The 26,581-nt window shown below is 32.9% G+C and overlaps 1 protein-coding gene across 2 annotated transcripts in view; it reads right to left on the reverse strand.

Annotated features, from left to right (window-relative positions):
- ush (Zinc finger protein ush) overlaps positions 1-26,581 on the reverse strand; it is a 209,894-nt gene that overhangs the window by 78,916 nt on the left and 104,397 nt on the right. Inside the window, exon 1 of one of the 2 annotated variants that reach the window (XM_076135789.1) lies at positions 24,261-24,413. The exons of the other annotated variant lie outside the window; for it this stretch is intronic. Coding sequence (XP_075991904.1) covers positions 24,261-24,339 — 79 coding nt within the window. The 5' untranslated portion in view covers positions 24,340-24,413. Of the gene's footprint in view, positions 1-24,260; positions 24,414-26,581 lie in introns of those variants that run through there. 2 annotated transcript variants of the gene reach the window in all.

A 26,581-nucleotide genomic window follows, 5' to 3' on the forward strand; every position in this document is an offset into this window, starting at 1 on the left:
GAAAAACGGATCACTGTGTTTTATTAAATATTAATTATAAAAAAACCGAAGTGAATAAGGTATAATGTACAACCCGTATTTAATTAGATATGAATTATTCAACAATTAAGTTTAAAAGCAGAAAATGTATCAATTTATTCGCAATATTTTCAAGTAAAGTTCTAGGAATGTGTTCAAGAAATATACAGTGGTATTTCAGAGAAAGGAATGTGAGCCTGTACGAGAGTAACAAAATACCTGTCACAAAGTCACGGAGATTTAGAACAGCCTGAGTTCACTTGAAATAGAGACAATGTGTTCTTGGACACGGCCGACGCCATGCGCGCGAATGTTTGTAAAACTACTTAAATATTTATTAGTTTTTGGATAAAAGGAGATGTTTTTGTGCTGAAATATCTACTACTTTTTGACAATTTGCCGTTTATTTGTCGTGATATTTTCTATTTAGTATTTGTTACTAATAAACTGACTTTAGAACTTAATAGCACATTTGAATATTGTTGATATTGATTACTTATAATTTGGCATTCTTTGGGCTCTGCCTACCCCTATGGGAAAAGGCATAATAATATATATGTATGTTTGTTACAAAAGACTGGTATAAAATAGTTAAATAAGTTTATTCCTACTATATTCGTGTATAACTTTACAAGATCTTTTAATTCCACATTTTATTGGAGTATCTTCAGTCTTTTACGTCCCTGCCCCGCTTCAGCTTGTAATTTACATCACGCATAAGTTCGACAAGAGGCGAGCTCAGGAAATGAAGCCGGGCCCGAGAGAGGTGCCGATAAATCCACCGCCACACAAAGAAACTTGCCACTTCTTGCGTCTTTATTCACAAGACAAATTGACTAGTTTTAATTATATGCACGTATTGCATCACTGAGACGAAACGATACTGTTTAATTGGGTTTTTTATTTGTTATATTATTATGCCAAGTTTACAAATTTATCTGTTCATTTTTCTATTTGTTCATTAATGGTGAAGGAAACATCGTGATAAAGTTTTACATGATTGAGAACTTCTTGAAACATTTCTAGACACTTATACGCAGTCCCTAATCTGCACTTTGTCATCGTGGTGAACTCAAGGCCTAATCTCTCCATTTTCTAGAAGGAGACTTTTATCCAGCAACGGGACGGTAATCCGTTTAATGTGTATTAAAGTTGTTGTTTTGTGTATAACCAATTCGTAGTGATCGTGATAGTTAAATATTGAAAATATCTTTAAAATCTAACATGACACATAAGCTCGTAACTGTACTAAATCTATCCATATCCACGCCCATAACAGTACTTCTAAACAATTCAAGTACAAAATAATGAGTAATCTCATTCCGCGCGACATCTCCCAAAACAAATTAAACGTATCGATGGAGCGTAAGCTATTACATCTAATATACTATTTACATACAAAAACGATCACTTATTGTTAACATTTTCAGTTTAAAACGGCATTCAGAAGCATTGTCTCATCTCTTTCAGGAAATTACCACAGTTCTAGCGGGATTATTGCAAAATAAGATATTGTTCAGTCAATCTGTTCATTCGTTCACTCGTTCGTTTCGTTCCCTTCTCACTCCTTTGTTTCCGAATTTGTGAATTTGTTGTGATCCTACGATGTTTCATTTTGTTTTATCTTTACAAGTTCAATCGAATGTAAGTTTTGGATTATTGTTAATGTGTTTGTTTAAAACATTGTGACGATTTGATTAAATGTTTTGTTGGAGATGGAGGTATAATTTAATTATCTCGGGAACTTTGGATCTGCGTGTTTCTATTTCATTGCTTGTGAAATTAATATGGTATTAATTACGCTGGGTGTTTAGTTTGAGCAGTTACTAGGTAAACGACATTATGACGTACGAATACGCAAATCTGATCTGAGTAAGTCAACGTTTTAGACGCATCATTTGTAATGCTTTTAAATATGAATTGATTTCATCATTGCATTGAAACAAACTTACTCTAGTTTTTTTCATTAAACTCAACTTTCATTGCTTTCATTTCACTTTACTTTCACATTTTTACAGCAGTTCAACCTACAAAAAAAGACATCTATGAAAAAAAATATAACTAAAAAGTTTCAATTACAAATCCGCGTGGCGGCGCCACTAGAATGTTTGGTAAAATATTGAATAACATTAGTATTGACGTTGACAAGATGTGGCTCGCAATTTCCTATTCCGTCGGTCTGTCGGTCCGTCCGTCAGTCGACACCGCGTTTATTTATTTCCTCCTAACATTTCATAGTATTTATCTTTGATATCGGACAAGTATGTAAAAAGGGAGGTTTTATATTTCTTTTGGGGTATATTTTAGAATATTTTTTACATGTACGGTAGCTATTTATAATAACTTTGGGTTTAACTTGTGTTCGAAATCCTTAGAGCTTAGTTCAGTTAGACAAAAAGATTATAGGTGTTAGAAAACTTTAAAATCATATAAATGACAAGACAAATTACGATCTGATCTAGATTACAACTATCGATCCAAGCGGGAATCAAACTCAAGTCTCTTTCAAGTCACCGAAAGCACTGAGAGAGACAATTGTCTGATTGATTTGGTAATCATAGAGTTTTTACAACTAACAAATGTACAGCGAGTAGATCCAGGGTTTTGGTTTACACAGCAGTCGAAGTCTGTTCTTCGACTATTCACACAAAACTTAGAACACCTATCAGAACCTAAGAGTGTCCAGACTTGAGTGAACACACAAATAATTAAACACACACATGGTAAGTCGTCGCGTAGAAGATGGGTCAGATATTTCAATCCACCGACGGATATTGGCCGAGTCCGTGACAACGCATACATCTCCGATCGTGGCCCCTTATCGTTATAATACGATCTGTGTGCAATGTAAGTTATGACGGTACGGACTTTATGGACGGATGTTTGCGATTCTAATATATCGCCTTTTTTCAATGTTTGTGAAAGGGTGCCTTCTAAATGTTGAGGTTTTTGATGTTTTTCTGATTTTGTGTTTGAGAGAGTGTAGAGTGTTTTAGTTTAAGACTATGTCCATTTGAATCTGTATCGATCTACCATCTTACCACATATGTCCATTTAAATCAGTTCTTTCTACGCAATTATGATTAAACGTGTTATTTCATAACGGAATCGTCAATCCATTGGTACTATTTGATATATTTATTGACTCTAGTTCAGTGAGAATAACTTGAGGATTTTTTTTGTGAAATATCTAAGCTGTAGGTTAGATCGAAGATTTTGGCATCGGAAAAAGTACCTAAAAAATAACTAACTTTACTTTTTCATATTATTGTCAAAATCACTTTTAAGACCCACAATAACGAAACTTACGTAAGGCATTGCAATAAAGGAGGAATGAAATACCTATATTTTATAATTGTCATATTATAACCCGTACAACCTACTTTTAAAGTGTCAATAATTAAATGCGATCAAAATAATACTGTAGGTACACTACACTCAAATAATTTTAACTTAATATCATAGTAATCAAACAACCTTTGCTCTATAGTTAATCCTTGATAACACATGTATTTATATATAAACATGAATACACTGATATGTATGTCTGTTTGTGCGTGGGACTATCAATATCGGTGAATCATTACTGACTCATGTTATCGACAATCGAAACAAAGTGTATATTTTTCCTTGCATTGTTTTGTGATCGCTTTAAAAGGAATTAAATACAGCTGTTTTCTGTATGTTTCAATTGGATAGGATTATCTAGATAATAATAGAAATAGTAGTAATAAAAAGTTCGTATATAAGAAATAACTTCATTCAATCACTCGCTCTAACGGCGAAGGAAAATATCGTGATGAAACCTTGCAAGCTTAAAATTGTTTACGCATTTCTTGAATATTGCGGAAAACAGAATCATGTACGCCCAGATGTAGCTGTGAGTAAAGTCGCAATTTTCTCCTGCCCTAATGAGAGAGGGGTTAGGCCTTAAGTCCACCACGATGGCCACTGCGGGTTAGGGACTTTGCATACCTTTAAGAAATGTTCTAAAGAACTCTCAGGCATGCAAGGTTGTAATATGATGTTTTCTTTCACTGTTGGAACGAATGGTAATTATTTCTGATACACCTATAACTTTGAAGAGTCGGATAAGAACCCTCAACCACATTTGTGAGTGGCAATCTCTTACCCCCGGTTTTTGAGTACATTTAGCAGTATTTTATCTAGTCAATAGCGTTTTTTTATATGAGTTTTAACGCTATTGAATAGATAAACTACCGTTAAATGTACTTCAGAAACCAGGGGTACGTCTCTTGTTATTACTTATTCTTAGTTCTAGGTAAAGCAGTTCCCGTTGAAGTGTGCTTGTCCATTAGTGCTATTACACGATGTTTAATTATTCTCTTATTGCAGTTCAAGTCACATTCCGATGACACGCACCGTCTGAACACTGTCTAGTCGCTCGGCAATGGCTATCTGCGCGTACGCAACCTGCTTTCGCGCCAACACTTACTTACAACACAAAACGACTTATAAACAATACAAAGAAACACTAGAAATTATACTTTACGAGTTTAAGTTAAGGTTCAATTTAGTTTGACGAGTAAACGGTAAAGTTTAATGAAAAACATACTTAACAGCCAACGTTTTAAAATTGGAATCCATTGGACGAACCAAGTAACGCTTTTTTCGAACACCTTCGATTGATTTTAAACCTTCTTTTACTTATTTTAAGGTATATGTTCGTTTGTTTTGTATAAAGTTTTAATGTTTTAGTTTTAAACATGGCGGTGTCGCAAAAGGCGAGTTCACACGTGCATTGCCTGCGTAATTCTGCGACCGGCGATCGGTAACGGAACCAGATGCGTGTGAGGTGACCTTTTAAATGATTCATTGAGTTATGAAACAGTGGTCGCAGGGAAACAGGTGGCATGTAGTTAATAACTTTTATAATGTGTCAAATTTTTATTGTGAAAGTTGTTGGTGAAATTACTCTGTTTATTTAAGAGGTAGAGCTAATTTTATTCAGACACATTGTTTTAAAGTCGATATACTTCAAAAGAACATGATAGTTATGGGTTGCAACCTCACCTTGTTGAATATACTAGTAAGAATTATGAAATAATATCTGTTTTTCCGAACAAGTTATTGTTTTTAGGGATAAATCGCAGCTTTGCGTGATTTTGGCTGTTAAATAGAGAACTCTATGGAACATATCCCATTTACAACTTATATTTTCAGCTTTTGATGTAAGGTTTTGGGAATACATTTAACTTCTTTTTCATCACACTAAAAAAGATTAGTTTAAGGAATTATGTCATAACTAGCTGACCCGCGCAACTTCGCTTGCGTCCAATAACAGAGAATGGGTGAAATTTTTTCCCGTTTTTGTAACATTTTTTACTGATACGCTGCTCCTTTTGGTCGTAGCGTGATGATATATAGCCTATGTCCTTTCTCGGGTATCAAAATATCTCATGCAAATTGGTTCAGTAGTTTAGGCGTGATTGAGTAGCAGACAGACAGACAGACAGAGTTACTTTCGCATTTATAATATTAGTAAGGATTATGGGATGAAAACGGTATACAAATGTAGTTGAATTTTCTTTGAGTGAAATAAGTTTAAGTTTATCATAACTTTTCTTCACATATTAGTTCTACATTTCCATAGTTATGCAGTTACTATAAAAAGTCGTATTTATCCTCAAATACGTACAATTTACTTGTATTTAACGGCGAGGTGCTAATGGCCGAGTGATAAGCGATAATGCGTTGATAACTACGTGAATACTTCACATTGTTTCTTTGTAGGTTATGTGTAGAAAAACATTGTTTTAGTTATAGTTTTGTAGTAGTTTTCTTTGCTTCAAATTATTTGCTGATTGAATGTCCGCGAGAATCTATGGATAAGAAATTAAGATTGCAATAAATTGATATAGTAAAGGTGTGGGTTCGAATTCCAGGCAATACTTTTAAGACGTAAATCTACTTCATACACAAGTCAAAGAGTTACTGGATAGGTTACCTACATATGTAACATTATTAATTATAATAAAATAGTTTAATTAACAATTACAGTAATCTTAAAAAACTATAATGCTTTTTATTTAGTAAATTCATAGTCGAAACTAACTCTATCATCATCAGAATCAACAATGGAAGTTTACAGAATCAACAATCTTAGTTTATCACAGAATGTTTTCATTCAGCTCCTATTATAAAACACCATATGCAAATTTTAAGTTAATAAAATGATATTCAATCACTATAACACCAACAAACTATAACAAAATAAAACTAATTTCCTTTAAACTAATTAAATTGTCAACAGTTAACCAACTATCTCTCAATAAATAACACAAACTATTAGTTTTCAAACTAAACATTTAAAAGCAAGTTTCAATTATTTTTCCCTCAATACATAGCGATACTCCGGCTATAACTCAAATGTTCTAGCCATTCTAACTTTTCACAATGCATAAGGAAGGGACAATAATTTTAATTGGCACACAATAAAATATGGCGAGCCAGTCGTATCGATTACGTGGGACTCTCGATTCTGTTAGTGATGCGACGCAAGTCGACAGTTGCTGTTTTTAGTCGATTTTTTAAACTTATATTTAGAGCTGACATTTCCATCATCATATTATTATATTTAAGTGTCTCGATTACCGGATGTTAATAGTTAAACCGGTATGAGTTTAATTTATATTAAATATCAGTTAAAGCAACCACTTAAAACGTCAAAGACTGTTAGAAGGCGGTCAATATTTAACCTTAAGTAATATCACGCCATTATATCAAATGTCATTTTATTTTATTTATATATAATAAAGTACAGTAATATAGTGTGAAGCAGCTATTTAAAAAAATCAATGTCACATTCAAAATACTTTAAAATTATCAAACATATGCTTTTAATAAAATAATTCCTATTCCGTGATATCAAAATAACCAATAAATTATGTTAGTGAAGAAATGCCGACGGCACTTTAATTCTTTTATTCGATTTATTTAGTCGTATCGATTACACGCTGTTAAACTGTCGACAGTTATTGCTAGTGATGTCCCAATGTTGACAGTTTTAGTCGATTATTTTTATTAAAATGTTTTTATGTTGATAAATAAATAACATCATAAACGTAAACAACTAAAGATACAATAAAAAAATTGATCGCAATCACAAATTTTTAACAAAAAAAGCTCAAAAACAAATTAAATTCTTAATGACACGTATTAATCATTAATAATTGTAATTTTAAAATAAAATGTAATGAAAGTCAATATTTATTAAGAATATAATGTTTAAAAGTAAAAAATATTTCGCGTCGGGTTAGCGTGCGCGCGCTGCGATGGTAGAGGCGATTGCGTTTGCGCAGGTGCGACCACAATCGGCATATTCGTGACATTATAATTGTACCGCATGCCTCATTCCAGCTCCCTTAATTTATACCTAATAGAGAGATAATCTTATACTTTTTCAACACGTCTCATTTACATTTTAAGCCTTTATCTTTGGGTACAGTCGGGTGTAGCTGTTTTATGATTGTATTATTCACTGCTGATGTTGTTTTTCTTTGCGGGGTTCGTGCTATTTGTTTTTACGGTGATATATACGTAACGGAATTTGGTAGGGTTTTGTTATAAATCTGGTTTTGAGGAAAGCGTGGGTGGAGATTTTTTTTTTGATGGAAATAAGTTGAGAAAAATAAAAAGGGTCTTTACAGTTTTGAATGGACTGAAGTTTAGTCCCTCTATCAGTAACTGTGTCCAGTAGTGGGAAAGTAATGGGTTATTGTTCCAATGTCACGGGTTTTCGATTGTTAAGACGGCTTAACACTGTCAAGTATAGTAGTATTGCTGTTTTCCATAAAAGAACGACATCAACGCGCTAATAGTTAAATTAATAATTTGATTATGATAAAACTAGGCATATAAATTTTATTATGTAATACAATAATATGGTTAAATGCAAAATGTTAGGCTCAGTGCACATCTCAACTTAAATTATAATTAGTGAATTATTATGCAAAAAAACAGCGATGATGTTTTAATTGACATTAAACGAAAATTTACGATCCAAATTAGCCTTAATGCGTGACGTTAGTCTATAAAATACAAGGTCAAGTTTTGTATTTATTTTAAAGAGGAAGTACTTAAATACATACGTACAAACGTACATACATACAAACATACAGACATACAGACATACGTACATACAGGCGTAACATACATACACATAATAATATAGACATACATAACACCAAGCCTGTTATATCCGAAGATACAAGCAGAGGTCCATGAAAATACGTGTTTTTTTCGTCTCGCCATTACTTATTTTTTATTTATTTACTACCACCTTACACTAATATATCTACTACACATGGAATATATAGGTACTTATATACATCCCATGTAGTATGTAGTACTGGGAGAGCTACCATTTACTGTAGACTACCAAATTCCGGCTACAGCAAAAGCTACTATAGAGAATATTCCATCAGAAATAAGAAAATCCAATAACGGACTCAAACCTCAGACCTTGCGATCAGCTGTCGTATAACCAGACAGAATTACGCAGGAAATAATAAAAAGATTTATTATAATTCGTTTTTAAGTGAAACTTATCTAAAATATCTTTATTTATCAACTAAATATTACCAGACTGACCGGTACATAAAGAAAAGTTTATAGTAAAAATTTTAAGTAAATACGCCAATTTTACTACTGATATAGATAAAATAATGATAATTTGCATATCTAAAGTAATTAATTCTAATTAAATTATAGTTGAAAGCCGCCATTATGGATCGTGACGTATTATTCCGTTGAGTATTATTTTATTGTGAATGTGTTTTTTGAACTAAAGTGTGATGTAATATTGGTATCGTTCTGCTAAACTCTATTTGGTTAGTGTAGGCGTATTTTTAGTATTATATTAATTGATTTCAAATTAAGTTATTGGATTGACTCAGGTCAAAATAGATGAATGTACCCGTGAAGAGTACAAAGTCCTACAGATTTTTTACATTGGTAAAAACTGTTAATTACAAAATGCAATAAAAAATAATTTTATGAATCACTTATTCGTCTTTTCTCTTGTTTTTTGATCAGTTACAGTTAGACCTCATATTAAAGGTCAATGACCTTTATTCAAAAAAATTCAACGCCGTCTGTCTCCCGCTGCTATGCAAAGACAACCTTTCCTCCTCTAAATTTCTAATCTCTTTTAAATTTCATATTAATAAAGTTAAATTATATTTAAATTGCGCATTTTCCCTCCGACTGTCCCTCTCCTCCCGGGGTGGGGGGTACAATAATGATATTGCGGTCCGCGATCGCAAGCGGCGATAGCTCCGCTCGCCGATAGATCGACTCACGCGCACCTTAACGTTTATATTTCACTCCGGCAGAGGGCGTGAGTGTTGCACTTGTAAACTCGCACGATTTAATTGGCGAAATCGCCGCGGTTTTAGAGAATTGTTCAATGTTTTCTGTTTTATGTTTTTTTGTTTCGAATTGATGGGAAGTGTCTGCTTTGGTTTTGTGCTTTGAAAAACATGTTCCTGTAACTTAGCTAAGAATGTTTTTGTTTCTAGATTTTAAAATACAATCTAAGTAATGTTAGAATTTGGATTTTGAACGTTTAATTGAAATCTGGACAGTGATTTTGAATACCTTTGCTGGGTTTAGAAATGAAGGCAGAGGAGCTTTACAATCTCTATTACCTAACTCATGCATTGAAATGGCAGATTATAACTTAACCTTTTAAAGTTTTGAAATCACCATAACGGGATATGATAGGCCATTCACTGGCAAACCAATTGTAGAGCAAGGAATCGAAAAGAATACCTAATAATAAAAATAAAATCTAAAATATAAATTTGAAGCTTTTCTTAGTCACACACACAACTAAGGCCGTACACAGACAATTGTCTCTGAAACTTTTAAAGGAAATAAAGGCCGCACCAGACTGTACGACTGCGACTAATCCGCGACAGGCCCACCTATGAGTCGCATCGTATCTAGCAATAAGCGTTGCTCGCGTGCTCAATAAATCTAACCGAGACGTGCGTACAAATTGGCGCGATCGCATCGGGACGTTGTCTCAACCGCCTTGTTAACGCTTTCGCGAGATTCGCCTTCGATTTTATTGTCGCACCTACGTCGCCGTCGTGAGTGCGCCCACGACTTGTCGCGTATAAAGTTGTCGCAATAAAATAGTGCTTTAATTCTTAAGGTTAGTTGATGCTGAATTGCAGATGTTATCTCAAGTGTTGGTTATAAAATGTGGTGTATGGTCGTGTTAGATGTTTGTGGATGTAGTGTTTCAGTGAAAGAGTAGAACAATTTAAGGGAATGTTATATGACGAAAACGTTAGATGATTTAATAGGAAAGTTGACAATAAGGAAATTATTTTTTGCTGTTATTCTCTTACTTAGATATTTTTGTATATTATGACGCTCAAAATACCTCAAATTCTGGTTAAGTATTTGAGGCATATATTGTGTTTTTTTATTTTTTGAAAAATGTGAAATTATGACAGCCGGTATTACCATTCGCCTTTTGTTAGTGGTCAAGAGTACAAAATTAAATAACACAGTTATCACTTTTAGAAGTTACGTTTGTATTACGCTGGCTTCCGTGGCAACGTGGTTCAGGTTCGATTCCCAAAAGGAAGAATTATTTGTGAAAAAAAGTAACAGTTGTGTGGAGGTTAGATTAAAAAACCGTGATGAAACCTAGCATGCCCGGGATTCTTCAAATTATTTGCACTTTTCGTACAGATTTTTATAACAGACATACCTTTTTATAAATTGTAAATAGCAATTTACATGAACAAAGTTAAAGCTGAAACAAAACACACAGCCAGCTTACCCCCATTCACAATAGCGTAATGTTTCACGATAAGGCCGGCGACGTTTCCGCGAGCGATTCGATAACGAAGCGATAACGATACGACACTGAACGTGTGTTGTAGTAATTAAGTATACTTTTTAGCTTTTTCATATTTTTGTTTCGTGTTCCAAATTTTTTGAACAAATGTGTAGGTTATGTAATGTTACGTCGATGATTTTGAAAGGTAAGCAGAAATGACGATAGCCAAAGAGTATTTCGATGATAATCTGTATATTTTACGTTAAATCCATTATTATTACACAGTTTCTGAAATACTACCTGTATCAGTTGTTAAGCTACGAATTACGCTAAAGTTAGATTAAAAGAATCTTGTATTTATAATGAAAAGTCGCGAAAGGGTTCATTGAACTCAAAAGACATTCCCTAAGAGGTCGATAATGTTACACATTAATGATTTAGCAGGGGGTATGTGAGTTCCTTTGGTCTCTGCTTATCTCTTTGGGAAAGAGGCTTGATGTTATAAATGTATGAATGTATGTGAGTTATTGGTATTGTAGCAACTTAAATTACTCTGGTAGCTATTTTGGGAACCGTTTGTCTATTTGACATTTAGTTCTGTCAAAATCTGTCCATGCATAGAATTTATATCAAGATATTATACCATATTTTCATTCATAATTTATTCAATTTTGCATTCAGAGTCCCGTGTCATTCATCGCAACCCACGATGCGCCAGTCACTTGTCACATCCGGGTCGAAAATACAAGCGAATATCGCCTTAGCGAAAACGAAAATCGCCACACTTGGAAGCGAATTTCCATTTTGATTATTTTACATATTTAATTTGCGTATTTTATCAGTCGATTTCTGATAGTTAATTCATATTAATGGAATGATTTTTATCTGGCACGAACGTATAAATCTAACAAGTGTCTTTTAAATCTTTTAATTTGCTTTTTATATTGTCTATTACTGAAATCTTGTTTTTATCTGATTGCGAAATAAATTAACAGATTTGCATTTAAGTTTTTTAGTTAATCATGCATGCGATAAATGACAAAATCAATTAATAAGTCTGTATGATACGATCATACATACATACATACATACATGGCGTATGTTGGCCACTTATGCTTTGATTTATATTTTGGTTGCTCTTATTTGCATGATATTGGAAGTTTATAAAACAGTCGCAGTGTTAATTTATCTTAAGAAGAATGAAGTAAATTGCTAGGGAAAAACGCAATTGTTAAAATTTTAAGACGAATTGAATTATAATTGTGTTAATAACACTTTTTACTCCTTTTAGAAGTCTAGGAGAAAGTCAAACATAAAAAAAAAACATTGGGGCAAGAATATTAGGAAAATTATATATTTTTATGGAAACTTTTCTTTGAACTATAAGTAAGTAACAAGTGTGTTTTATTGTTACAGGTAATACGACAATATGTATGGAAATAAAATTAAACAAGGGAAGTTTGTAAATATTGCAGCAAGTGGCGTTCTTTGATCTACACCCCATTGGAAAAAGGCGTGATATTACGTATGTATGTAATTTTCTTACTTCTGGGAATGGATTCTTCTACTTATAGGGTAAAAGTTAAAGTTATATACAGGTTTCAATAGATGAGCGTTGTGTTCTAATCCGACAATTATGCCTTAAACGTTCAATTTTCTAACTACAGGGTAACTGAAGTCATAACGTTACATTTGCCTGACAAACGTCACACATATTTGATAGGATAATCTGCAACTAGTCGACATAGGGGCAAAGTTATCAGAACATCGGATACCGCCCGTATGCTGGCGTTAGATAAAAAAACAATTATACTACATTATTGTGTCTGTTTGTCTGTCTCGTAAGTCGCTGATAAGCATCTACTGTTGTACTTTTAAAGTTATGTTTTGTCTTCGTAACTAAATAGTTTTGGGGAGTGTGAACTGGCATTATTCTTAAGTAGACATGAAAATTTGTGTTGATTGTAAATGTATATAATGACAATAATAACTGTAATTTTTCCATCGTTGATTAACTTCATTTGATTAATTACTTTGACATTTTGACAGACAATATATTTTTATATGTGTGTGTGTATATAATATAATCGGCCAATAAGAATTTTACTTACTTTACTACATTGTAAAGTGACAGTTATTGATGTACAGGTATTAATGTATGGAGTAAATTTCACAGTTATTTTTCCACACAACCTGCTAATTGATTCCAATTAAGTTTCAATTTACAACAAAACACCTGTAACTAAAAAAAAATCTTCATAAAACTTATAAATATCCCGTCAGCGTAAACCTATTATAAAAAGTCATTAAAACTAGATTGTTGCAGGCGATTACGGACAAAAAACGCCTTTGAAAGATACAGGCATGTTGCGCGGTATCGCGGGAAGCGATCACACTGTATCGCTTGGCGAAATCGCGCCGCGATCGAGAGAGTTTTCGGCGATAAGACACCCCACTGCACCCCGCTACACCCCAATGGGGTGATACGGACGCCTTTTAAGTGTATGTTAGTTGGGTGTTTGGACTATGAGTGAAGTGGGCTTATTTGAGTGTTGTAATTATTTAAATTAGTATGAGGTTTTGTGCCATCCTCTTTTGTCCTATTTGAAATGGTGTCGATAGTCATTTGTTATTATAATATTATGATCTACTAGCTGACCCGCGCAACTTCGCTTGCGTCACATAAGAGAGATAGGTCAAAATTTTCCCCGTTTTTGTAACATTTTTAACTGGTACTCTGCTTCTATTGGTAGTAGCGTGATAATATATAGCCTATAACCTTCCTCGATAAATGGACTATCTAACACTGAAAGAATTTTTCAAATCGGACCAGTAGTTCCTGAGATTAGCGCGTTCAAACAAACAAACAAACAAACAAACAAACTCTTCAGCTTTATAATATTAGTATTAATATTTTAAATAATTGTGTTTTGGTGTGTACAACACAACTGCGATAATGAATGGCATGAGCTTCTTTTTTAATGAAGGAGGTAACTCTGCTTCTCTAAAAAAAGAGGCTCTTCAAACTGGTCAAGTGCCGCAAATCCTTTCTAGTACCGAGCACAGACTTTATTGACGTTTTAAAATAGTACAAAAATATTAGATTCAATAGTAATTTTGAAGCTTATTTTCACATTAAATATTGTATTTATAAAGGCAAAATAAATCTAGCGTTCAACTAAAACATTTACTAACTATATAAAATCATATACATACAGTTATATACACATATCTAGTCACTAAATCAAAGATGATATGATAACATTCTGTTCAGTAATTACAGAGCCCCCCTCACACCGTTGCGTCGGTGTTATCACGATCCGAGCGTCGCCGCGTTATCGGGCGCCCGCTCTCCATCTTAGATAACAATCCGGTGTAATAAATGGAAGGTGGATTGGAGCGTGACGGTGTGATACGCGGACGTGTGGCTGCGAGCTTTTTTGTTCGGTGGTATTTTAAAACGTGTGTTTTCAAATTGTGTGATAGTTTTTGATGAAATAGTTAATTGTTACTGTAGGTACAAGTGTATACTGTGCCTAGTGATTTCTTTGTTGGTAATGCTTTAAGAACTTTAATGAAGTAACACCTAAGTAGATTTTAAAATTTGTTTAGGAATAAATATAGAGAGGTTTTTAAAAACTACTTTAGTTTAAATATAATAAAAAATGCTTATAATATTAGTGAATCTAGAGGGCATTAGTTACTTAATTAGTATTGTCTAAATTTCAAAGTTTTATTGACTGAGTTACCCATGATTTACTATGAACGAAAACTAAACTTTAAAAAAGACTTTAAAGCCACAGATTCCCCATAATCAAACCATCAAAAACATCCAACAAACTTATCACTAAAAAAAGCTTTAAATAAAAAGAAAACAGTACCACGAAACAATAACTCACGACAAAACAGCAACTTTCACAGTTCCGTCAGTCGGCACCGAACCGGCGACCTTTGGATCGCCCCGCCCCTCGCGACTGAATCAATTAGCGTGCGCGTGAGCCGGCCGGCCCACACCGCATAAATCGATGCTAAACGAGATCCACCAAATATCACATTAAAATATATTCGACTGAGTAGAGTGACACTTTCGTGGTCTGTTTTATAACTTCTTAACGGATAGACTATCTATCAGTTAAGTCTATCCGTAACTTATTAAACATCGGCTATCAAATAGTCATAGATTTTTTTAAAGATATTAGCGAGGTCTTATACCTACTAGTAATATTCAAATTGCAAAAATGTAGTTGTATACACATATTTTATAACATAGCAAACAATACCTGGATTTAAAGCATAAAGTATGCTTTAAATTCTCGTAATTTTTTTACACAGAAGTAAGTCATTTAAATAAGTTTTTATTTATAGTATCAAGCCTGTTATATCCGAAGGTATAGGCATATTATAACATACGCGTTTTGCCATTTACATTTTTTTGTTTTTGGAGGAATATGGTTTCTTTTTATCTGTAACATCAAGATTAATATATTTTAATATATTTTTCTTTGTTCAAGATGTCTAGTATTATTTTCAACTACAACGTGAACATATTTAAAATGAACAATAGAAAATATTTACAAATTTCAGATACAAATCAAAAGAATAATAAAATAATACCTATCTGTCTGGTTTTTAACCAAATGCAATTGCTATGAAATTACATCAGTCATTTTTATGCATAATAGCACGGAAACGAGATTAACTCTATATTTTTGCAACCAATCCTACCAATACTATAAACTAATAAACTATAATATTATACATGCGAAAGTTTGTGAGTATATTAAATGTTTGTTACTCTTTCACGCAAATACTACTTAATCGATTACGATGAAATTTGGTATGTAGGTAGCTGAAGACCCAGTATAACACATAGACTACTTTTTATCCCGGAGTTCCCGAGCGATCGGGATTAGCACGGGAAGAGTTTCCGGACGAAGTCGCGGGCGGCCTCTAGTATTGCAATAATCTTTTTTAAAATCAGTAATACAATCTAGATACGACGATCTTTCGATGGACTACGACCGTGACGGATGAATTAAAAAACAAAGAAATTATACAGATTATAATCACACATATTACACACAGACAGACAGTTATTACGGTGATTTTTATCTATTTCATTAATTGCAAACTAAAAACTCACATGTTTTTAGTTAATTTAGTTTTTTCTTTTGGCTGTATGAAGTTTGACGTTTGCTGTTTTAACTATCAAATTGTTAGAAGTGTGTTTTAAATGTCATCTTTGACACTAGAGAGGTGAGAGGCGTAAGGCACTACGCTAACTAGTTTTCTTATATGTGATTCTTATAGGTACTCAATTTACTTAGCCTCTAACTGTTCCACTCTCCGTTCCCACTGTTGGGCAACGTTTGTTTTGGTTTTTGTTGTGTCTATTTGTAAAGCCAAAAGAACAATAAACAAAAAAGTGGTATAACTGACACTGAATCTAAATTTTCACCCATCAAAAAATAATAGTAGTCAAACATTTTTGTACCATAGACCTTCAAGGTGGTTAAAATAACAGATCAGATAGATAAGCGCAGCGCAGCGGTGTAGATTATAAGCCGATGATAACGGCTTCGATTCCCCGGCAAGCCGATGTTTTCCGTAGATAACTTGCATTTCGGATGAAAAAATAATGTTTTAATTTTAAACAATCGAGCTTTGTTAAAGACGTTGGTCTATAAAAGTTTTTTTTGGCTTGTAGAAGTGGGTATTAGAAATAATAATCACCTGCTCTAATGTTAAATGCAATTGTGATGGAACTTTAAATGCCTGAGAGTTGTATAAAACTACAAATTTTTAAAGGGATACGCGTTACCTAGCCCGTATTTGGCTAGCGTGATGGACTCAAGGTTTAACTCCTCCCACATTCCTGAAGAACATGTTTGCTGAGCAATGGGATACATTTAATTTAATATATTTTTTGGGTATGTACGGTCAAACTGTCAACGGTCTGAGGTCAATGACCTCTGTGACTGATAGTAAGTAATAAAATGTCGACCCAAAATACTATTATACAAGTCTAATAACAAATTAATTATAAATAATGTTTTTTCAAAATGCCGTCGGTTCATTTAATTTTATTTTATAATATTTTAATATTCACTTTTCATACTAATATTTCCTTCTCAATTAGTGATGTACAAGTCTTAGATACCGATAGACAAGCAACTGTTATCGTAAGATCGAAATAACGGTCCCGTTATTAATTTATTCATAACTTTGCAATTACATAGTAATTAGAGTTTAATAGTACTTGCCAATATCATAAATTGCGTATTGTGAGGGTAAATAGAAAAATCTTTGCATTTTAAAAAGATGGAAACATTGTTATGCGTTCCAGCTTATTATTTTCCCTAACTTTTTCTATAAAGAAGCGACAAATGATTTGATAGGATTTTATTAATCCATTACTGTCCCACTGCTGGGCAATGGTCTCCTTCATAATTGAGAAGGTGTTAGGTCTTGAGTCCACCACACTGGCTATGTGTGGGTTAGTGACTTTGCATACCCTTAACAAATGCGTTAAACAATTTCTAGGCATCCACGGTTGCAGCAGAATGTTTTCCTTTACCGGAGCAAGCAAAAACATATTTGTGATGTACAAATAACTTCGATAACTCATTGGTCTGTTGCCTCAAGTTCAAATAGATATATTTAACCAAATAACGGTTACAACAAGTTATCGATAAATAGTTCTGGGAAAGCCCATGTGTATAAATTTTAAATATTTTTATTAGACGACGGCTGTTATCCGTGAGGGCGATAAAATAACAGTGTTAAGCATTTTGCTAATTAAAAGTCAACAATGTTTATATCATTACTTGTTATCTCGGAGGAAATATAACATACTTCCAGTACCGATAAGGTGTTTGCCTAATTGATATGTTGAGACCAAAAAACTGTATCAGTTTCAACATTATGTACGTCCTTATGGAAGATATTTATATTTTTTGTAAAATTACTTCATGTTGTATGAGAAGTTATTATAATATAACTGTTTAGAAAAGCTTAACTTAAGGATATAAAAATAAATTAATAGTTATATTTAAATTCCAATTTCTTGTTAAGTTTTTTTCATATCAAAATAAAATAGCAAAGATAACTAAGTCCATTAAATCATGGGAAGACCCGGACTTTGGAAGGGAAGGGAGGAGGCCTTTGCCCAGCAGTGGGACACTCAAACAACTTAGAGAAAAAAAACTAAATTCATAACTTTTAAACTTTCGCTTTGCATGTTTATAATATAATAGAAAATGGGAATTAACGCAAACACGCATTTAGCACTGGCCGAAATGTCAAGCATTTTATTCCCTTAGCAAGTTATACCCTTCCAAGGGTTTAGTGTTTAGGTAGGTATATTAATAAAAGTTCACACATTTGAAATCAGATAGTTTCAATAGACAATACAATAATAATTTCAATAATAGCAATTGTTTTTGTTTTCAACGCGAGCCCTATTAAAGTAACGCCTATTTCTATTTTAATATAGTAGGCCGATAATTAACGTTAATTACTTCTATAAATAACGGTTATTTACCTCAAATAATTATAGATTGTTATCATAATTAAGTACTGATATGACGAGATGGTCATAATAAATGGTAAAATCACCCATACGATCATAAAAACTTAATAATAACTGCTTTTTAGGGTACCGTACCGAAAGTGTAAAACGGGACCCTATTACTAAGCCTCCGCTGTCCTGTCTGTCTGTCTCCAGGCTGTATCTCATAACCCGTGATATCTAGAAAGCTGAAATTTTTACAAGTTATGTATTTCGATTGCCGCTATATCAATAAATAAAAATTAAAAAAAATTGAATATTAATGTCCCCATACCAGTGTTGGGTCAATCAACTAATTTTTTCAATCAATTGATTAGTCATGACTAATTTAGTCATGAATTATTTAGTCATGATTGAATTAATCATGAGTAAAAATAATAATCATAATCATGATTAAATAAATTAGTCATCAATCATTTAATGATTAAATGACTGATGACTAATTTATTGTATTTTTGTATGATGATTAAACTAAAAAAAATAATTCAGTTGACATAATTTTAGTTTAATTGAACACATCTATAAAACTATAACTGATCACCACATTAAGTGGACTGAAAGAAGATAATTCCATTATTTATAAAATTTGATTTTCAAAACGCGTAGTTTTAAAAAGCAATTTAAATTATTTTAAACTAAATTAGCCGAACTTATTTTTGCAAATGTGTACCTGTGTAAATTAAAAAAAAAATTAACTGATTCTGTTGTAAAACTAGCTTTAATTAAAAACCTGTGATTAACAAATCAACAGTCATGGAACGTAGACTTGAAAAGCTTAGTTTTATTTAACTATTATTTTTAGTCATTAAAATTTTAGTCATGATTGAATAACTAACACTAACACTAATTAATCATCAATCACGACTCATGATTGAATTTTTTTAGTCATTATTCATTAGTCATGACTAAATAATTTAATCTTAATCATCAATCATCAATCAAACTAAATTTTGCCCAACACTGCCCCATACAATATTTTTTTCGTATTTTTTTATTATGATGGTACGGAACCCTTCGTGCGCGAGTCCGACTCGCACTTGACCGGGTTTTTTGTCCTATTTCAACAACTAGCTCATTTAAAACCAAATGCTTTCATTAGTTAAAATAAACTCAAAGATTATATAAAATGTTAGTTTAATATCAAAATTATTCTTCGTAATAGTCACATTATAATGATATACAATTAATTGTATATGTTAATTTTGTAAAAAAATACTATTTACATTAAGATAAGTTAATTCGATAAGTATTTTGATAATTGCGATATAAAAATCGTGAGGCCTTAAAAGATTGGATCTTTCTTTCGTTAATCTTGATATTTTATTCGAAGGAGAAATAAAATACGTACTTATATTGATGTCAATCTTATAATTTTTGCGTTTGATCAACAACTGTTTAGTTATCTGGATGTCTTTGTCTTTTTGCATTAACAAGAAAGAGACGGCAAGATTCAACTATAACGTCGAAAACATCGTTTTGATGTTGAAAATATCAATTTAGCAGTACTGATGCCAATAGTATAGATTGATATTCGAGTTTATAAATAGCATATTTTACAATTATTTTATGAACAGTTGTTGTGAAAATTCACATCACTAACTCCCTGTTTCTGAGATACATTTAGCGGTAGTTTATCTATTTAAGTTTTAGCTTAAATAAACATGATAGCTTGAATAGATAAACTACCGCTAAATGTGCCCAAATTCAAATAAAATAGTTTTTGTTTTTATTTATTTCAAGAGCTGCATTATATTTTTTCTTTTTATTTAAATGTACAATGAAGGTCAAAGTTATTAGTCCAAAAATAAATTGGAAGATTAAATCAAAATATTTATTAGACATTTTTATCTTACATTATTTTAGTTGAGGTTTATCTGTAAAGAGATAAACTGAATATGTAAATCTCGCATTGATTCGCATTTCCAAAATGTACTGATAAATATGGCTGATAGCGTGTTATCTTAAAAATACAGAATCATCCATTTTATCTCTTCCCCGTTTGCGTTCCGCGACAAACTTAATATATTTTCAGCATTTTTCCTAGTATTTTTCAATTCTTTACAGTACCATACAAAACAACATTATACGGTATTTTTTTTTATTTAATAATCCCCAACTCGCACTTGGCCGGCGTGGTGAACTTAAGCCTAAACCTTCCTTCGTTACGGGAGGAGACCCTTGCCCAGCAGTGGGACATTAATGGGTTACATTTTTACAGTTTAATAAGTGTACCTTATATTCTTAAGTTGTAAGCTATATTAAAATCAAATATCACTAAAATTGTTCCATCATTTAACCACAAAGTACCAGCGTAATGACTGGCATTTATAATAATAGCATATATGTCGATATCTATTAATAAAACGATAAACTGATAACGTATCAAACGGACTCAGTTGAGAACAAAATACATCATTCATACAACAGAGATAGAAATAACAAAACACTGAGAGCTCTTGCTAAACTGGACGTTTAAACACAACGTATAGCTAACCAGTATAAATTGACCCACCACGCGCCCCTATATAGTCCAACAACTTAGTAGAGAGCTTCAACATGCTCAATTTATCTACATTATACTTAATAATACTGTGTAATTTCAAAAAATATCCTTAGCTGTATCAAAAATGCTGTTGGTTGCATAAACTTACGTGTCACTAATGTTTTAAATATTGAATTTTTTGTACCTCTGCGAGCCACAAACCTTGCATACAAAACTCTACTAAATTTTTTTTGAAACTTTTTTAAACCCGCACTTGGCCACCGTAGTGTACTCAAGGTCTAACCCCTCCCCCTCTTTAGGGAGGAGACCCTTGCCCAGCAGTGGGACAGTATTTTTAAATCACACTGGCCAAGTTTGTAAGACTATAGTACATTTTAAAAGACACCCCACATTAACGCACACAACCACGTTCCCGCACACATTGATAATTTGATAATGAAAGGAGAGATAACGTTTCTCCCTCTCGTTATCAGTGGGATCTGGGAGGCTGGGGCATTGGGAACACACGTCATTTTTATCGTAAGCACGAATGTAAGGGCTGATGGATAGTTGTTTTTTTGTTTGTATAGCTCTTTGTGGGGTTAGGAATTTTGGATTTTTTGGTGGTTTGTGTTATTGTTTTAGTATTTTATGTAAATAAGTTTTTTATGTGCTATTCTTATTACTATAATTTTATAAATCATGATTTATTAACCAATATTTTTTGGTTATTGAAACAGATATATAATTAATTAGTATGTAAATATTTCGTTAAAATTATACGACACTACCGGAAAAACTTTCGGAAAATTAACTAAATTATGTATTTTTAATTTGTCATTTTCAAGCTACCCTAAAATTACTAACAAAAGTGTGAACCCAAAACAAATACTTCAGAATCTTTCACAACAAAACAAAAACAGCGCATTGCAATTTAAAACAGAAAACATTAGTAGCAGACAATAATTATATTTTTATCAATGATTTACACTCGTTCATGCTCTGATAATGTATCTACAGGGCAATAAAAATCCTATATAATACATTAGTACGATTGTATAGGCTATCAGACATGAAAGATAACAACAACCAATCTTAACGACCTTGTTATCGCAAATTCGGAGAAAACTGGTAACAAACATACTTACAATACTATCTAAGAGACGGTTTTTGATTTTTGAAAAGTGATTTTCTTTATTAGATAGAGTTTATGGTACTTTTTTGTGGACTGTGCGTCAAACCATTTCTAACAAGACTGTTTTCTAAATTCTGGATAAATAATTTAGGTTCAGTTTGACAGTATCTTGATAAGTCTCAGATAACCTATCCAATAGAATCATAAATGATAGCCAATGTATTAAAGAAACCGGTCGAAATTCCACCTGTTAAGTTATTTGGTAGTTATTCAGAAGTGGAATCAGGCATAATAGAAAAGAAACTAAATTAAAAAATAATAATCTAAGTACCAAATTTAAGAATTGAAAGTGTATTTAGAACGTTAAAAAAAAAAAAATAATAATCAATATTCCTAAATTGAAAATTGAAAGTGTATCCTAACGTACATTCAAAATGATAAAATGTGTTATTCAAATAAAGAAGTCCCGAGTAGTGATGGGCATAGATAAGTTATTCACATGTAACAGTTATCTGATCGTTATGAAATCGATATTATCGCCTGTTGTCCAGCGGAGGGAGTGTTGTGACTTCCGGAGGGTTCGTGAATGATAAAAATATCGACTATCAGACATAAATAAAAAACTACTATCATTCTTAACTTTTATGTAAAACTATGAATTGAGGAATCTTATAATTACCAAGTGTACAAAATGTGTATTCCTTTTAAGTAACTTAAAAAAAGGAGGAGGTTGTCAATTTGACTGTAGGTTTTTTTTGACAAATAGCATACATTAGTTAGGTAGTTACCTATATATATTTGTATCTCTTGTAATTATTGGATATAACCAAGCTATCACTGGGTATTTACCGATAAAAAGGACATTTTGTTGCTCACAAATCTCAGAAACACAACAATTACAGTAGCATTTTAACGGCTACAACAATTTCTCGTTACAACTTTCCTTTGGAATGCTAAATAGCTATTGCTATTATGCAGAAGAATGATCGATAACGTTGCTTATCAATTTGTAAAAGCACTTAGTTGTTAACGAGGTGGGCTGGACCGAAAGTACATTGATACGCCTCTTGACTGACAACTGACCAGCTGACAGATGTGGGAAAATGTCAAATGACTTGAAAGTTTTGAACATAGACAAAAACAATTTCTAAAATAACAGTTTTGTGTCAATAACAGTAGCTGCATCTAAGTTTTGATACCACTACTGATTTATTTATGAAAAAAATAGTTTCTAAAATAACAGTTTTGTGCCGATAGCAATAACTGCATCTAAGTTTTGGTACCAATGTTGTTTATAAAAATACTGATTTTGATTTATTTATGTAAAACGTAATAAATAATAACAGTTTTGTGTCAATATTCTTGCGTCGGTATTATGCATCCTTACTAATACAATAAATAAGATAGGTAGATTTATTATTAAGTGATTTTGAAAACCGTGTTCCACAGTGTGTAATTAAAACATGAGTAATTATCAGCTGTCTCTTTTCTTTACACTGTGAAAGAAAGAGAGGCACAATGACATGTGTTCCTGTCCGTTCCATGTCAAAATCACTGTATAATTATTTAAAAGGAAGACTGACATTTTGAATTGAAGGAAAAAAACGAGATTTTATGTAGAATTTGAGGCAAATATTCTATTTTACTATCATTGTTGACTGTGTAGTTAGTTCCCACATATAAAACCTAACATATCAGTTGTTTACTCACTATTATAGTTTAAATACTTCATTGAAATAGTGATTCAACTGTTTTTGTCATCGTTATTTGGGAAATAACACTGTTATTATTCTATTTTTCCCAATATTGTGGTAAAGAAATCATATTTATATGGTTTTATATCTACAATTTGAAATGTATAGGTGTGAATGTTACTTGTAATCGTTTTAAGGAGTAAGGCAACAAGTAAAAATGTCAAAGTTGAGTCGATAACGATATTAGTGTTGGTTAGAAACGGTTATTGTTAGTTATTACAACATTCCGCTTTAATCCACGTAGAATGTAAGGTAATAACATGTTTCTGATCAATGTTCGTAACGTTTCTTAAGGTTTTGACACGATTTTTGTCTGTAAATCGACAAATAGTTGTATAAACGAACGAATTTTGAACGTAGCAGTGTAACAAAGGCCAATTGATCACTTGTAACAATGAAATTACCTCTCAAAGACGTGAAAAACAAAGCGATCACAAATAAACATTGGTATCCAGCAGCGACATGTAAACAAATCTTACACATTGTTTTGAAGTCGCCAGCGCCACCTGGCGGCGCGTCCCCCTCCAGCTGCTTCAGATAGCGCAACCACAATAACATAATATCCACAGCACAACACTAGTTTGTTATTTTTATTTATTAATTTGCGCGCGCGACATTTCAACCGTCATACTTTTGCCGCGTAAAGTGAGTGACTGAGTCCGGCGCGCCGTACGCCCCACCCGGCACACAGGCGCGCCGTGTCCGCACGCCGCGCACACAGACACACATGATCCCTTATCAGGTTGGTTTAACTAGCAATGGCTGGCCCCAGATGCTATCACTCCCGGCTCGCGGTAACGTTGCATTGAAAGATAAGAGTCAGCGATACTATCGTTGTTTGAATAAACTTGTATAAAATGTCAAATAAAAAAGCTGCGCGCGATAAAACGTGGTCTAGCGGCGATATTTTGATAGCAGCCCCTGTGATGTCGGAAGTTGGGCACGGTTTTGAAGAATGTGTTGTGACGTTCTTTTACTGTAGAGCTTATAGCTATACTTAACAATATAAAATGAATTTTTGTTTACTGTACAAAATTATACTTTTGTATTTTTTTCTTCATACTTACGCAATGCTGTCTGTATTGCTTGAAGTTGTATTAGCGAGGTTAAAAAACTTACCTGAAAATAAATAAAAACACATTAAAAACGTGACTTTAAATGTCATGCATGCAAAAAACTCGGACTAAAAATTCTCGGATTCCAATTGACATTAGAACGCTGAAATGTCACATCATGATTCATGATTTACCACATCACTATTAACCACAAAAGATTGACAGCTGTCAAACGTTTTTGAACTTAAAATTGACAAATTGACGATAGTGACGACTACATTGAAGATAGCTAGATCTTTGGGTGACCACAAAAATGTCCATGAGTCTAGTCTTTCTTGCATGTAGGTAGTGATTAACCTCTTCTTAAAGTAGTTTAAGCCGCCAGAGGGCTTAACTTGATGATAAAATGTCTACAAGCTGATGCAATTTAATCGACAAACTAAAGTTTAAAAATAAAAAAGTCTATTCTTTTAAACACAAGAATAACAAAAATTTCGATTAAAAATGTCTATTCTAAAATGACGTTTATTCTTTTTCACAAACGTCAAATTACAACTTTTGAAAAGTATACATTATACAAACAGCCTATATTTAAGTGGAGCAGTAATAATATTGTCTCTAAAGCGAGTTTTTGTTCTCTCATATATGGTACGAGTGCGCAGTTAATAGCAGTCTAAGATTCGGTGCTGATCTCTGATAGCTGGCAAGGTTATGATTTACTAGATACGGACGCAGGTGGCTGAACAGTAGTGAGGGGACACTGAGAATAACCGTTTAATAAACTAACGATAAATACCGGTTTTTATAGACATTATGATAGATGAGGCACTGTTAGCTATTGTCGGCTTCTGGGTTAAGCAGTCTTTGGCGCAGATGCCTTATGGATGGTCGCTTGTAGTAGCGTTTAAGCTGAGCGTCTCCGTAATTCTGAGAGTTTAGCAAACGTAGGGCCCAGTAGCTGTTAATTTTTATTGGTTGGGCCTTGTCAACCTTGTCGTTAGGTTGATTACCAACCATAGGATGGATAAATTAATAAAAAGCAAGTATTTTTTGTAATATTGGTTGAACCTGAAGCTAAAAGGGTATGGTTAATTTAACAGGAAAAATGTATAGGAAAAATAGTAAAGTAATTCTGATAGCTTTTATAATGATAACAAGTATTTACTAATAGGTAAGGTATGTAACTATTTGATGTAAATATGGAGTGTAGCAAAATAAGGACCGATATTTCTATTGTTTATTAAATAACAGGGAAAATATATACATATAAATAAATAACTAATTGGTAGCAAGTAGGTAGTTAATTCCTTTTTCATTTTTGATAACCGTTAGTTTTAACGGACTTAAGTTAATAAGCTACTTACCCATTTTTGGGCAAAGGTTACCACCAAATACAATATTACAATACAATTTAAAAATAAATAATAAAATAAATTTAACCCATTACTGTGCCACTGCTGGGCAAGGGTCTCCTCCCATAATGAGGGAGGGGCTAGGCCTTGAGTCCACCACGCTGGCCAAGTGCGGGTTGCGGACTTTGCTTGCCCTCAATAAATGTATTAAACAAATTTTAGGCATGCAAGGTTTCCTCACGATGTTTTCCTTCACCGTTGGAGCATGTGATAATTATTTCTAATACACACATAACTTCGAAAAGTCATTGGTGTGTTGCCTCGGGTTCGAACCTGCGACCACTTGCGTGGGAGGTGTCAACTTGTACCACTCGGCTATCACTGCTCCAATAC

The sequence above is a fragment of the Anticarsia gemmatalis genome, chromosome 3 (genome assembly GCF_050436995.1).
Source record: "Anticarsia gemmatalis isolate Benzon Research Colony breed Stoneville strain chromosome 3, ilAntGemm2 primary, whole genome shotgun sequence".
NCBI lineage: Eukaryota > Metazoa > Arthropoda > Insecta > Lepidoptera > Erebidae > Anticarsia > Anticarsia gemmatalis.